This window comes from Gymnodraco acuticeps, unplaced genomic scaffold (genome assembly GCF_902827175.1).
Source record: "Gymnodraco acuticeps unplaced genomic scaffold, fGymAcu1.1, whole genome shotgun sequence".
In the NCBI taxonomy this organism is placed as follows: Eukaryota; Metazoa; Chordata; class Actinopteri; order Perciformes; family Bathydraconidae; genus Gymnodraco; species Gymnodraco acuticeps.
In genome coordinates this window covers 526,438-542,562 of record NW_022991177.1, presented here as the reverse complement: position 1 = coordinate 542,562, position 16,125 = coordinate 526,438, and the positions used below count along the sequence as shown (strand labels likewise).

Below are 16,125 nucleotides of genomic sequence, written 5' to 3'. Positions count from 1 at the left end.
AATATGGCATTACACTAATCCCTTTTAGTTTGAGAACTCAAATAACTGCCTTGCCCATACAGTTTAAATCCATATCCTTCCAAAATGTCATTATAGAATGTGTGTGAAATTGTGATTATAAGCATATGGAGCTAGATTTGCCACAATATTATTTGAGTGAACAGAAATCGACAATCCGTGCGTAAATGTGTAATCTACGGTGGCCGGCAGGTGCAAACGCGGAACAACGGCCAAACACGCATACCTAAGCCGGAAACAGCTGCAAATAATGAAATGAAAAACAAACAAACCCTGAAAATAAAAACAAACAAACCCTGCTGCATTCACAGAAATGATGCAAACTAAATACAACACACAAACCCGGAATACAAACGCAACAGAAACACGCTGCAAATAGAAAAAAGATATGCAAAGTGAAAAACACATACAAACACACAATGCTCCAGGCCTCTAGGGGGCGCGTTACATGGAACAGATTGATGTCTGACCAGAAATAGAGAGAACGAACGAGAGTGATGGAAATTGAAGCCGGAGGAAACAAAGTTGATCGAAAGTCGATATATAAGAAGGTAAGTTTTGTTTTGTTGTTATACAAAGAGCTTCATATTTACGCTGCTGGCGTTAGCGTCCCTACAGTAACTACTACACAAGCTGAGAGCTTCCCCTGTAGAGAAGATAAAGTGAGGGAAGAACATTGTTAAAAGAGATGACAAATCGAGATCTGGGTTGCGTTCCAATAGTCCATTTAGCTTAGGAACCTTCCTAACCGAGTGAAATGACCCGGAAGTCCCTCAGTGGCAGCCATGATAAGTGCCGTTCCAATTCTCCAAATGAAAGGAAAGGAGGTTTCAAACTTCCTTTATAACCTCCTTTAGCTTAGGAACCACTGGACCTCCCTAACCGAAAAGAGAGGAGAAAATGCTGCCCCACAATGCATTGCAGCCGCAGCATTTGCCGTCACTCAACAGTCGGCCGTTCAGGAAAACAACCGATTATGACGTAGAAATGATATCATGAAAGTTACGGTGCTTATTAAGCATTTTAAAACGTATGTGGTAAGTTGCCAAAGTGCTTTGTTTTGAACGTTCATCAGTATTATAATCAAAAAGAGAAATATAAACGTTAGTTTTTACTGAAATGATCAAATAAAGTCAACATTTCACAGTCTTTACTGAGCTGTGGGGTTGTTCAACTTTTAAAAGATGTTTGAATGGTGATATACACAGTGATAGATGTTAAGGACTAACGTTTATAATAAATACATCTGTATTGATTTTAAGATCTTTTCATCAATCATACAATCATACGTATTGGGATCATTTGTATTAACGTGGACCGGAGGGAGAGGGTGACAAGCATAAGTTTCACTTTCCTTTTTTATTTCAATTCCAACTTTGGTCCTGAAGAATATGTTTCTCTGTTGTCCACGTTCATAAAGCATAAAGCAACAGCATCAGAGCACGGTGCAGAGTCTCTAGATGAGTTTACAGTAGTTCCTCGTTCTTATTAAACATCCATGTTGTAGTCCTCTGTATAGAAAACTGTAGTTTCCATAGTTTCCCCACAGCAGCAGACGCACATTCATGACGTCCGCTGGCGCATCATAAACACGTCGGATAGTGAAAGTGCATTCGGATTCTCTAAAGTACCGCAGTCTCTTCTCCTAAATCCTTTTGAATTCTCCTATCCACTATCCCTTAACCCCGTGACGTTTCACTCAGAGGTCAAGGAATAGGAGATAGGGTTAGAATTTAGGAGCTGATTTTTGGATTATCGGAACGCAAGTAAATAACACGGGCCATAGTGAGTACCGCGGAAACATTTCAAGAGAGAGAGAGACATTCTTAGCAGTTTGTTTATATGTATGTATTTGTGTATAGATCATGTTGCAACTATACAGAGCTTTAGCAATACTATATGTAACTATGGTCAGTGGAGAAGTGATCAAATGTATGCATGCAGAGCTGTCATTGGCATAAGTCCGGCCGTCTCTTTGAAACATCACTGTTGCCGGAAATACATCCACGGAGGAGCTGTGGAGGAACCATCACGGGGTGTTTCTCAATGTCGAGTACGCTTGCTTGATAGCACATGTCTTCCGAGTCACTTGCTTCAGAAGCGAGGCAAGAATAATACTTCCTGGCATTCGGAAAACCAAGAGTGGAACAGGCTAGTAGAGATGGGCGAGTCCTGATTCATCCGGATCATTAACCCGGATCCTAGAAATGAGCTGGTCGTGACGAGTCTCCCCTCTCCATTAACCCGAGTCCTTTGAGTCGTACACCTTGTGTGACGTACAAATTAAAACTATAAATTGCGTCACTCGCTACTCTCCTTATAACATGTACAATAACATTACAACGTACCCCAGTCCATCTGCCTACCCTAGCAAGTAGGATAGCTTCCAGAAGTTATCGTTTGGCTCAGGGGAGGGGACGCGGATCAGTGAAACTTCCTGCAGACTCGTGGACTCAGAGGAGCCGTAAGTTACGGCTCCTAACCGAAATAGCATAGCAGATCCAGAGATCCATACTCGTCATGTGCACGAGCATAGCCGCGGCTGGGAAGACATTTTACTTAGGGGGTGTGGCCAAAAGTGGGGAGAGATTAACAGTAACATGTTGCAGCCCCTCCTCCAGCACCCGGCTCCCGCGACTATATTATGCACGAGTCAACAGCAGACTCAGAGATTCGCAAATCCTGACTCACTGTGCAAAACACAGCAGACTCGTGCGGACTCAGAGCCGTAACCGTATAGCAGCAGATCCAGAGATCCAGCAGACTCGTCGTCATGCACGAGTCAACAGCAGACTCAGATTCGCAAAATTACCCTTTTTTTTGTGATCAATTTTTTTTATTAAAAGCAAAAGACACTGTGTAGCGGAGGTTAATGTAACGTCAGTTTAATATGCTCTTGAAATGCATCAACTTTTCGGTTTCACCGATAGGATTTCTATGCTCTTGGTGATGCTGACTCATATGACTCAAATGACTCGTATGATCCGGATCTCTTCAATGACTGACTCAGAAGACCCTGAGTCCGTAAAAGGATCCGGATTTGCCATCTCTACTGGCTAGCAAGTGTGCAGGTGTGCGTCATATGAGAGGCCCCGCCTTACATTTTCCGCCACAGATTTGGGGAAATTGGTCCGCAAAGCATTGTGGGGATTTTAAGACTGCGGAGTCTACACATGTGCAGCCTCGCAATTTCTCGCTACGAAGTACGCCAGGCTCGGTAGAATTCAAATTCAAAAGCTTTTATTGTCATTGTACAGAATACAACGAGATTTATAGTCACTGCTCCAGCGAGTGCTTTAAAAACAGATTAAAAGGTCTGACCGTTACGACCAGCAAGTAGCGCACACAGCTTTGGATGGTCATGTAGATGACCAGGATTAATAAATAAATAAATACATGAATAAAATAGAATTATGATAAAATATATATGATAAATATTACAGTATATACATAGAGACAGACCATTGCACAGTGGGGATATGGGGAGATTTGTGTGTGTTTAATGTCCTAATGGCCCATGGGAAGAAACTGTTTGTGAGTCTGGAGGTGCGCTTTCAGTGAACGGTAGCGCCGGCCCGAAGGCAGCAGGTCGAACAGATGACGGGCTGGGTGGGATGAGTCCTTCAGGATGGAACTGGTCCTCCTGAGGCAGCGAGAGCTGGTGATGTCTTCCAGGGAGGGCAGAGGGCAGCCAGTAATCCTCTGGGCCGTGTTAATGACCCTCTGCAGAGCCTTCCTGTCGGCAGCCGAGCACCCTGCATACCAAGCAGAGATGCAGTATGTGAGAACGCTCTCAACTGTAGGGCGATAGAAGGTCACCAGCAGCTTCTGATTCAGATGGTTCTTTCTGAGCAGTCGCTGCTGGACCTTCTTTATCACTGCCGTGGTGTTTGTGGACCAGATGAGCTCCTGGGAGATGTGGACTCCCAGGAATTTAAATGAAGAATTCCAAGTATGCTGGACATTGGAACAGTCCTTCTGCGGCACTCGATGACGTAGTATGCTTGAAATAGTGGCTCTGGAGCAGCTTTACTCGACATTGAGAAACACCCCGAGTATCCTCGGTTATAGCTCCTCCAGAGAGCCTCCTCGATCCTCGGTCCTCGATGTGCATTTAGAGAAATAAGATGTCCTTCAACATGGCGCACTGAAATCCATTTCCGGGTCACTACCGGAGGACCGAGGAGTCGAGGAGGGGAGATTAGAGAATTGAGAAGCCTTTTATGTCTGGTCAGACATCAATCTGTTCCATGTAACGCCCCTAGAGGCCTGGAGCATTGTGTGTTTTTGACTTTGCATATGGTTTTTGTTATTGCAGCGTTTTTCTGTTGCGTTTGTTTTCGGGGTTTGTGTGTTGTATTTAGTTTGCATCATTTCTGTAAATGCAGCGTTTTTTTGTTGTATTTATTTTCAGGGTTTGTTTGTTTTTCATTATTTGCAGATGTTTCCTGCTTATGTATGCGTTTTTGGCCGTTGTTCTGCGTTTGCACCTGCCGGCCACCGTAGTAATCTGTATATGTACAAACACTTTCCACATGTGCAAAACATTTTTTCCCAAATAAAAATACAGATCTACAAATACATCAAATTGAACAGGAAATGAAAAAGCAGTTGTGAATATCGTTCTAACATTCTCAACCTTTGATCAGGGATTTGTGAATCTGAATTTATTTTTGTATCTCTTTTCTCTGATTGTGGATTTGACACACATTTTCATCCGATCTGAAATAATATCTATTTGTTTCCCTCTGCCTTTGTTGGATATCATGTGATGTGCTGATGACAGGGCATTGCAAGCATGCAGTCTGGTTACTGCTGTTTTCTTTTTTAAACAAGCAGCGGTTAGCAATCTGCTTTCATTATTTTATTATGTAATTATGACTGTGAGTATAAGTGTGTATTCAAATGTTTTATGTATATTATCTAGCACACATTTTCTTGTCCTTGACATTTGATCACAAAATTCTAATCAGTTCATACTTGAGCAGCAAGTCTGCCATTCTGACCCACAATCCTTTGTTCAGCGAATATAAAAACAAGAGGGTCAAAGGTCAAGGTGCCATGTTGGCACAGAAGCACAGTTTACACTTAATACGTATACCATAGAGCTGCTTTCCTTTATTATATTACTGATTGACAAACAGTCTTTATCAAAAGTGCCATGTTTGTGTGACCCTCACCAGCACTCATGTCCTGTGAAAACTTGAATAGCACCACAGGAGAGCTGAGTTCGTCCTCCACCTGTTGGACACACAAGGACACGCATCAGCCGTCTGTCACACAGGGATGCTTATCATCATACTGAACAGTGATCTGCTGTATGGCATGCAAAACACAGATCTTCAGTTGGAAGGGTGCGATGTTAACGTTTCAGATGTTGCTTTGTGTCCATGCCTAATGAAGATGCGATATGTTATGTAACTGAATGTCACACACAAGTCAATATGGAAGAGATGGGCCGAGTCCTTTCCTCTCATCACAGCTACAGCTCCAGTTCACAAGATTTTACTAAAATACCTTAAGTATGAACTGATCAATAAGTGGCATTAGGCGTTTAGACTACTCCATTAAAGACATTTCCAAAGCAAGGCTATGCGCCATGCAATAGGTCACAGATGCAGGCAGCACCTGGACACATCTGTGCTGCTGAGGACATCACCGGGGTTACATCATGCCTGGCGGGGGGCTGAGATGAAGGCTAGTGTGTCTGGGTGTTCATGTGAGGGTCATGAATAATCCACAAGTATGTCTGCGGTTGTCAAGTTAGAAAACCAGAAAAAATATTCTAAAACGTTTTATCCATAATAAGAGACAAATATAGCTGCACCCAGGGCAGGTTTCAAAGCTGTAGCATGCTAATGTTAAGTGATACACAGGTCTTGCTTCCTGTCTGAGTCCTCCTTTACGATGGAGGACTCACCCCAAGGCACATATTTGCTAGGTGTGAACTTTTGCAGGATTTGATTTGCTCTCTTTTTCTATTCTTCATCTTTCTATAACTGCAAGAACATGCACTAAGTTGGGCAACCCTTCAATGCCTTAAGGATAGACTGCCCAAAAATGTGTGCAGTAAACTCCTTTTGATCAAATGATCATATCTTGCCCCTCTTTATGATGCATTCTGTTCACCATGATGTGGACAGAGGACACATTGTGTCACATAGTTGATGTAAAGCCTACTGAGAATTTAGTTTTTCTATTGTACACAAACTGTTGGAGGGCTGAGCAAAAGTCACCAGCTCCACAGTGTCCTCTGAGGCAGCAACATGCTGTATTTAACCAAGCAGGAAGAAGAGGCAGCAATGCAGACACAGATCTGTTCAGCAAGAACAGAGCAAACAAAGGTTTACCCGTGGGAGGCCTCTACGTGTGTAATGAAAGTCAAAGCAAACACTATGTTACAAACATGTGTTGTTTAAATAAAAGGAGAAGTATAGCTTTAGCAAAAAAGCTTAAACACACAATAATCAAGACAATCCAAACATTTTTTATGTTTGTTCAATAGTATATACTGGTTAACATGAAATGGTTGTTATCTTTAAACTACGTTAAGAGCACTGCTATGGGCTTCTGGATACCAAAGACATACACTCAACCCTTACTGCCAAGGATTACATGTCCAAATAAAACTCAACCCACAGCACTACAGAACTGACTCATTATGGCTGAATTTAAATGTCAGTCACATAGTGGAGGGACTTTACAGCTCTTTAGTCCATTCACATGATAGGTGTCACATCAAGTATAAAATATAGGTGTCAAATGGATTACTCTGGTTGTTATTGTTTGATTCAAGTAATGAGATGCAACAGCATTCATGAATTATGAATGAGAGAGGCATTCTCTGAAGTACCTCATATAAAATGCCTGAGTGGTCCACATCCTAAACAATTAGGAAGAAGTGAACAGTCCATCAGCCAATGGAGACCCAAATACCGCTGAGTTACAGGAAGTAAGAAAGGGAAGAGAATGGAGGAAAAGGGGGAAGTGGGGAAGACAGGCAGAGGCTTGGTCCCACCTACAATAGAGAGCATGAGAGAGCCCAGAACGTCCCGCAGTGAGGCCCCGGAGATGGGCGGGATCGGCGACACCACGCCCTGGAACCAAGGCCATCCACACTGACTAAAACCTCCGCCATACACACACACACACACACAGACAAGAATCACACTTCTTTCTCCAAGCCACTGGTTTGAGTTTGAGTCCCCCTGTGTAATGGATCTGATCCCCAGCACTCTGATTGTTCACTGCATTTAAATTACACTTGTGTTCATGTATAGTAATATTTTCCCCAGCCCCTCTGCTGGCATGAACTCACATCACACTACATGTCTGTGACTGTATGAATGCCAGTGAACAAGCCTCCCCCTGAGCCAGTTAGTATCATCACTACTCTGCTTTACCATTGTCAGAGCCTCAAGGAGAGAGATCTCTGTCTCAAGCACATCCTACAAACATAAAGGCATTTTGTTTTTGAACAGCTGGAGGTCATTTCTTCATGAGATATTAGTTATACATCTTATTTATTAATACACGTAGAGCTGTTGACTCTTGAAACAAACCGACACATTGCACCTGAGCTGTCTTTCATTAGGCATCATTTCAATGTTGATAAGGCTATGTGTTGGAATTTCACCAATGGGTGATAAGAATATCATATAATAAATGATGATGTACTGGCCACGCTGTGTGAGTGGTCCACCAGCCGGCTATGTGAAGCATGAAACTTACTTCAGTTAACTGTATCAGCTGCCATACATGTTTTCGTGTACATCATTTCTTTAAGCTGCTTTTATAAAGAGTGAGATATTCTTAGTTATCTTCTTGTCAACATTCCATGGTCAACCACTAAATAATATTCCCATTACAATCAGTTTGGATTTCATTTCATTTATAGTAGGTTTAATAGCTTCATATCATTATTAATCTATACTTTTTTTTAGCATATCTAAAACATCTTGGATGACCTGTTTCTTCAAGACTAACCATCCAAGGTATGGAGCAGTACTATGAAAAATACAGTTGGACTCTTGCTGTACTGCAAAGTCATAGGGGCACAGGAATATTGTTTTTTGGATATTATGTGTAGGGTTGCAAAACAGTAACTGCAAAGATTTGATTTGATTGATATCGTCACTCGCATTGGGCTTCTGTGACTGTGACCGCTGTTCTCACAATACATTTGATGACCATTATTATGGGAGTCCTGAGTTTTTGTTTATGGCAGAACATTATGAGAGCACCTACCGATGTTTTGATGGAGGTCAGAGCTTTGAGCCTCTGCAGGAGGTGCTGGCTCTAGAGGGGAGAGAAATAAAGGTGAAATGACTGACTTTCCATATCTAGAGTATATCATTAGATTTTATTGCAAACTCCATAATATGACATTTAATATCTGCCAATATTCAAATCCAGAGTTTGTGGTTAAGGGGAAGTGAAGTGGTGCTCACCAGAGCAGTGGCGTGTCTGATCTTGTGGACGATCCCATCGTGTCCGAGGTGCTGCAGGGAGAGCCAGAGGGGCAGCGCCCGCAGCCTGGCCACCGGCTGGCTGGAAGTCAGGCCTGCTGCCAGAGACTGACACACAGCAAGTCATTCAGACACAAACAGAGAATAGAACAGAACAATCAGAATCTGAATTAGACATCCTTGATTTGTCCCACAGTGGGGACTCTAATGCAGTTCTATTATGTCACATTTCCACTGCAGCGGGGTAGCCCCGTTTAAGCGTCCCTAAGCGTCCTCGCTCAGGCCTCGGGCTGCCTCGCTGGCCGTCCGAGGCGCATTGCCATTACAGTTTAGGACCTGGGGTAGCAACGCAGTGTAGGCGGGGCGATCGGCTTCACATTTCGAGTTGTTCCGTCGAGCTCCCGCTGGATTTTATCATCCCCAATGAGATGTAGGAGCGTTGTCACCTCCTCGGTCGACCACGGTGTGCTTTTCTTTGACGTTGCCATTTTTGTAGCTCCTCCGTTTACAAAATGCTGTTTATAAAAATGCTGCAAGCTTGCTTCTAGATATATATGCGACGCTAGGGATGATCTCGCGCGCGATCTTGTGACGATTCTCTCTGACCAATCAGCAGTCGAGAGTGTTGACGTCACTAGTTCAGCCCTGGCCTGATAGAACCACGATGTTATGGGGCCGGAAAAAGAGGGGAAAAGTACCCGCTAGCCGGTGCTACGCTATATGGAAAGGCCATCAAAAACTGGCCTGGCCGCTTGAGGACGATTAAGGACGCTTAAACGGGGCTACCCGCTGCAGTGGAAATGCGCCATAACAGTGTTACAGCAAGAAGACAAGAATAAGATGAGTAGACTGACATATTAAATAAAGAACTAAGCACACAGTTAACAATATCTAATCAAATAAGACACATACTCTTTAATAATCAAAAGCAGCATTATATAAAAGTGAGTAAACATATAAAAGTAATGAGGTAGCAGCATGTAGCAACATTATTAATTGTAAAAACTGTAAACTGCACACATAAAAAAAATATGAAAAGTGTACTGTATATTACATGTAATACAACCAAACTTAATGATTTGGAGAGAAAAATCTTAACATAGATAGTTTAAATAGTGACAATTGTGGGAAAGGTTAAACAAGTGTGTGTTTGATTGCTGAACATTTCCTCAGCGAGGATCAGCAGCAGGAGGACATCCAGAAACATGGTGGCTCTGTGTCGGGAACATCTGTAGAAAGTGATATGAGCGTACCATGGCTGGGTCCTCATGTCTGTAGAGGGTGACAGCAGTGACAGCAGGCAGGCCCAGCCACTGACCTGGGGTCAGAGTCATACTGTCACTCCTGGTGGCTGCCTGCAGGGGGGAGGTCAGAGTACACAGAGAAACACACGTCAGAAGAGAAAGTAAGATGGCTCTTTGTGTGTGTATTGTCTGGCATATACAACCTAAATGAGGTTAGCCAAAAATACTTGGGGGGGGGGTTGGCAGGTGTCAAAGGTGTATGTGGCTGCGGTTGAATATTATTTTTCCTTAGGAAGGTTTCTAACTGAGTGAAATTACCCTGAAGTGCCTTAGTGTCAACCATGATCAGCCATGATCAGCTAAGATCAGGCCATGATCAGGCCATGATCAGCCATGATCAGCCATGATCAGGCATGATCAGCCATGATCAGGCCATGATCAGGCCATGATCAGGCATGATCAGCCATGATCAGGCCATGATCAGCCATGATCAGGCCATGATTAGCCATGATCAGGCATGATCAGGCCATGATCAGCCATGATCAGGCATGATCAGGCCATGATCAGCCATGATCAGGCATGATCAGGCCATGATCAGCCATGATCAGGCATGATCAGGCCATGATCAGCCATGATCAGGCCATGATCAGGCCATGATCAGCCATGATCAGGCCATGATCAGCCATGATCCGGCAGTGGCTCAGTCAGCAGGGGCTTGGACTGTGAGCCGCAGGGGCTTGGACTGTGAGCCGCAGGGGCTTGGACTGTGAGCCGTAGTGCCGCCGGTTCAAGTCCCCGTGGACTGTGTGGACTGCTACTTGGAGAGGTCCCAGTTTACCTCCTGGGCCCTGCCGTGGTGCCCTTGGGCAAGGCACCAGACAACCCCCTTCCCCCCCCACTCCCATTGCTCCCCGGGTGCTGTACAATAGCTGCCCACTGCTCCTAGTACTAGACTCCTGGTACTAGGATGGGTTAAATGCAGAGGCCAAATGTCACTGTGTGTGCTGTGTGCTATGCATGTGAGACCATCAAAGAGGGGTTTCATCCCTCCCATTCTATTATATTCTATTAGCTCTTTGAATGACCTAGAACAGGGGTGTCCAAACTACAACCGGGGAGCCGACTGATTGTCCACTTTTAGTTGGCCCTCATCAAATTCTAAAAGTATAATGGAACATGTCCCACACCTGTAACTTGAGCTTTTCCTATATTGTACTTCTTAAACATATATGAACATATATCACACAGTAGTATTCATGTGTTAATAAGCCCACTTTTCAAATACATTCAGTCAATTAAAGTTGAAAACATTTTCTCACAAATCTTAGTTGATAAAGCTTGAAATATCCCCTTCATATGTCCCCCTAATTATCAGCAATTTGAGGCTTCCGTTTTAAGGGATGAGCTGCAACACTGTTTGTAACACAATAAAGTAAACCCTCTGGAGAGCTGTGAAGGAGGCTGTTTGTTTTCTTAAAGCATTTTCAACTATCAAGCATAATTGACCTTCATGTGATTGCTTTTTCTAACTTATGACTTTGGTGTTACTTACTGAGCTGGGTGGTGTTTCTTATGTTATTGTTTGAAATGTTGGAATGACGATACCCACTGTCTTGGTTTAAAACATATATATACATCCCAGAGTCGGACCAGAGCTAATAAGGCTTAAAGGAGTCCAAACAAGTTGGTAATATCCAAAGTAAGTCATGATAAACTAGTTCTCGCTTCATGTCCATTTGCCACAGTTCAGCAAGCAATCTGTGCAATCTCCAATAGGAACAGTGTGACTTTGGAAGATATCCACTTTATATGTTTACACCAGCTAAAGAATCCTCATGTCAGCCTCATGTAAGGAACAACTGGACCAACAACCTTCCCATACACGTTTTAGCCTGTTGGTAGCAATAGTTCAATTATACTACTTTCCCACAGTTTGTGTAAAATGGTAAGGTAACATCTAAGGACTACAAGAGGCTAGGAAGGGATAACAAAAATAAGCAACCACCAGCTGGCACTGGTAAAAAATAAATGCCATCAGTAATTTCTTGTGAATCTGTTATTCATTAAAAAATATAGACACTGAGCTATTACTGTGCACACTCCGCATGCAAAAATATAAATAGACTGGCCTTTTTTAGAATTCGGATCTCTGTGAAACTTCATTTTTTTCCCATTTACAGAGCCAGGACTGTATATATATATACCTTGTTTCTTTTCAGCGCACGCACAGAACAGAGAGCTAGCTATTGTGAGGAAATATTGGTCGAATTAGACTAAGCATGTATTGAATTAGAATCCACATTTAAGTAGACGGGAGTATTTTTTACATTACCATGATGGCAGAGGAGGCCTGACCCAGAGCCAGCGTTGCCAGGTTGACCCTGGAGAACAAAACACAATAACATAATAAAGGTTAATATTTCTCTAGCGGAACAAGGACTTCATACTATACAGAATGATCAGGGCCAGCAATCAGAGTAATCTGCAGCAGGTCTTTGCAGGTCTTTCCAGGCCCCCGCTCATTGACTGCCGTTCAGTTTTGCTGAAGGATGCTGGATTTATTAACAGAATGACTGAAGTCTTTACTTCCCTGAAGTCAGCATGCACAATCAGATACTGGAACAACAGCACTCGCCTATTTGAAAATCGGTGTAGTACCACAAGTAGCCTACTGTACTAAAATATCATTTTGAAATACTTGTACTTTACTTGAGTGTTTCCATTTTATGCTACTTGGTACTTATAGTAGAATTCAGAGGTAAATAATGTGTTTCTACTCCACTAATTATTTGTAATACTTTAGTTCCACCTGGAGTAAATTCACAAGCTACCCTGCAGTATACAAAGTCATTCACAAATGACATTCTAATAGCCTCTGACAAGGGACTTGTCTCTATTCTTGTTTTGCTCGATCTCAGTGCTGCATTTGATACTATCGACCATGATATCTTATTGCAAAGACTAGAGCACTTAGTTGGCATACAGGGAACTGCTTTAGGCTGGTTTAGGTCCTATCTATCTGAACGCTCTCAGTTTGTACGTGTCAATGATGAATCTTCCACGCAAACCAAAGTTAGCCATGGAGTGCCACAGGGCTCAGTGCTCGGACCTATTTTGTTCACATTATATATGCTTCCGTTAGGCAATATTATAAGGAATCATTCTGTAAACTTTCATTGTTATGCGGATGATACCTGATGAAATTAATCATCTAAATAAAATTCAAGACTGCCTCAAGGACTTAAAAACGTGGATGACCTTAAACTTTTTGATGTTAAACACGACCAAAACTTAAGTTATTGTACTTGGCCCGAAGAATCTACGAAACAAATTATCTAAAGATAAACTAACTATGGATGGCATTCATTTGGCCTCCAGTGAGACTGTAAGGAATCTTGGTGTTATATTTGATCAGGATTTATCCTTTAACGCCCACATAAAATCAATTTCAAGGACCGCCTACTTCCATCTACGTAACATTGCAAAAATCAGGCATATCTTGCCTCAAAACGATGCAGAGAAACTAGTCCATGCATTTTTTACTTCAAGGCTGGATTATTGTAACTCTTTATTATCAGGGTGTACCAAGAAGTCAGTCAAGTCGCTTCAGATGATTCAAAATGCTGCAGCTCGTGTACTAACCAGAGTTAGGAAAAGGGACCACATTACTCCTGTTCTGGCTGCCTTACACTGGCTCCCTATAGAACACAGGATAGAATTTAAAATGATTCTTCTCGCCTACAAAGCCCTTAATGGGCAGGCGCCATCTTACCTTAAAGAACTCATTATACCCTACTGTCCTACTAGGGCATTGCGTTCCAAGAATGCAGGGTTGTTGGTTGTTCCTAGAGTCTCTAAAAGTACAATGGGAGCCAGAGCCTTTTCTTATCAAGCTCCACATTTGTGGAATCAGCTTCCAGTTTGTGTTCGGGGCGGCAGACACCCTATCCGTTTTTAAGAGTGCGCTTAAGACCTTCCTTTTTGATAAAGCTTATAGTTAGGGCTGATTAGATTCAGCCCCTAGTTTGCTGATATAGGCTTAGTTTGTCGGGGGACATCTTACTTCTTCCTTCTCTCTGTCTATACCTGTGTACTCTCATGTTCCGATTAACCCAGCTTCCCCAAATGTCTTTCTTTTTGGTGTCTATATACGCCGGGATCCGGAGTCATGGATGATCCTGCGCTCCTCTGTCCTGGATCGCGAGCCCTGGATCTTGAGTCGTGGCTGTGGTCCTGGATCATAGGTCCTGGATGGATATCCTCGTGGATTCATCTTCCTATTATACACACAAGCATTTCCAAACATTTGGACTACCTATGTTGCAAATGTATTATCTTTTCAATTTACACACGGCATCTATTGCACGTCTGTCCGTCCTGGGAGAGGGATCCCTCCTCTGTTGCTCTCCCTGAGGTTTCTCCCATTTTCCCTTTAAAACTGTGGGTTTTCTTCGGAAGTTTTTCCTTGTACGATGTGAGGGTCTAAGGACAGAGGGTGTCGTATTGTCATACTGATATTTTTGTACAAATTGTGAAGTCCACTGAGACAAATGTAACATTTGTGATATTGGGCTATATAAATAAACATTGATTGATTGATTCAAACTAGCTGCACCTTTACCATCTTTGAGAACACTTTCATGATCAATCATTATAAAACATATCATATATATTATTCTGAAATGGACCAATCTGCACAATGAATGACAATGACTACTTTTGGTACTTTAACTACATTTTGATACTATCCATCCATCCATCTTCTCCCGCTTATCCGTGGTCGGGTCGCGGGGGTAGCAGTTCCAGCAGAGAGCCCCAAACGTTATTTTCCCCGGCCACATCAACCAGCTCTGACTGGGGGATCCCAAGGCGCTCCCAGGCCAGCGAAGATATATAATCCCTCCACCTGGTCCTAGGTCTACCCCTTGGTCTCTTCCCAGCTGGACGTGCCTGGAACACCTCCCGAGGGAGGCGCCCAGGTGGCATCCTTATTAGGTGCCCGAACCACCTCAACTGGCTCCTTTCGATGCGAAGGAGGAGCGGTTCAACTCCGAGTCCCTCCCGGATGACTGAACTTCTCACCTTATCCCTAAGGGAGACACCAGCCACCCTGCGGAGAAAACCCATCTCGACCGCTTGTATCCGCGATCTCGTTCTTTCGGTCATGACCCATGCTTCATGACCATAGGTGAGGGTAGGAACGAAAATGGCCCGGTAGACAGAGAGCTTTGCCTTCTGGCTCAGCTCTCTTTTCGTCACAACGGTGCGGTAAAGCGACTGCAGTACCGCTCCAGCTGCTCCGATTCTCCGGCCCATCTCACGCTCCATTGTTCCCTCACTCGAGAACAAGACCCCGAGATACTTGAACTCCTTCACTTGGGGTAAGGACTCATTCCCTACTTGGAGTGGACAGTCCATCGGTTTCCTGCTGAGAACCATGACCTCAGATTTGGAGGTGCTGATCCTCATCCCAGCTGCTTCACACTCGGTTGCGAACCGATTCAGTGAGTGCTGAAGGTCGCAGACCGATGAAGCCATTAGAACCACATAATCTGCAAAAAGCAGTGGTGCAATCCTTAGTCCACCAAACTGCAGACCCCCTCCCCCACGACTACGCCTCGAAATCCGATCCATGTATATTACAAACAGGATTGGTGACAAAGCGCAGCCCTGGTAAGGGCAACCCTCACCGGAAATGGGTCCGACTTACTGCCGAGGACCCGGACACAGCTCTCGCTTTGGGAGTACAGAGATTGGATGGACCTGAGTAGAGACCCCCTCACCCCATACTCCCGCAGCACCTCCCACAGTAACTCCCTGGGAACTCGGTCATACGCCTTCTCCAAGTCTACAAAACACATGTAGACCGGATAAGCTTACTCCCAGGCCCCCTCCAGGATCCTTGCGAGAGTAAAAAGCTGATCCGTCTTTCCACGACCAGGACGGAATCCGCATTGTTCCTCCTCAATGTGAGGTTCGACAATCGGCCTGACCCTCCTTTTGAGTACCTTGAGTAAACTTTCTCAGGGAGGCTGAGTAGTGTGATGCCTCTGTAATTGGCACACACCCTCTGATCCCCCTTTTTGAAAAGGGGAAGCACCACCCCGGTCTGCCACTCCTTCGGTACTGTTTCCGACTTTCACGCAACGTTGATGAGACGTGTCAACCATGATAGTCCCTCAACACCCAGAGCCTTCAGCATTTCTGGGCGGATCTCGTCCACCCCCGGGCTTTGCCACTGTGGAGTTGTCATTTTGATACTAATACTTTTCAAATTTTACTTGAATAACTTTTTGAATGTGAAGTATTTGTATTGAAGTATTATACTACTTTTACTCAAGTACAAGATCTGAGTACTTCTACCCCAGCATAGAAATAGAATGACACAACTTGGA

The 16,125-nt window shown here is 43.7% G+C and overlaps 1 protein-coding gene across 4 annotated transcripts in view; it reads right to left on the bottom strand.

Moving 5' to 3' along the window:
• The window catches only part of pdxdc1 (pyridoxal-dependent decarboxylase domain containing 1), an 87,203-nt gene that overhangs the window by 27,029 nt on the left and 44,049 nt on the right, over positions 1–16,125 (bottom strand). For all 4 annotated transcript variants that reach the window (XM_034237664.1, XM_034237665.1, XM_034237667.1 and 1 more), the window contains 5 exons: positions 12,063–12,111; positions 9,740–9,841; positions 8,469–8,594; positions 8,266–8,316; positions 5,199–5,259 (listed from right to left, as the gene is read on the bottom strand). In XM_034237664.1, coding sequence (XP_034093555.1) covers positions 5,199–5,259; positions 8,266–8,316; positions 8,469–8,594; positions 9,740–9,841; positions 12,063–12,111 — 389 coding nt within the window. The remainder of the gene's footprint in view (positions 1–5,198; positions 5,260–8,265; positions 8,317–8,468; positions 8,595–9,739; positions 9,842–12,062; positions 12,112–16,125) is intronic.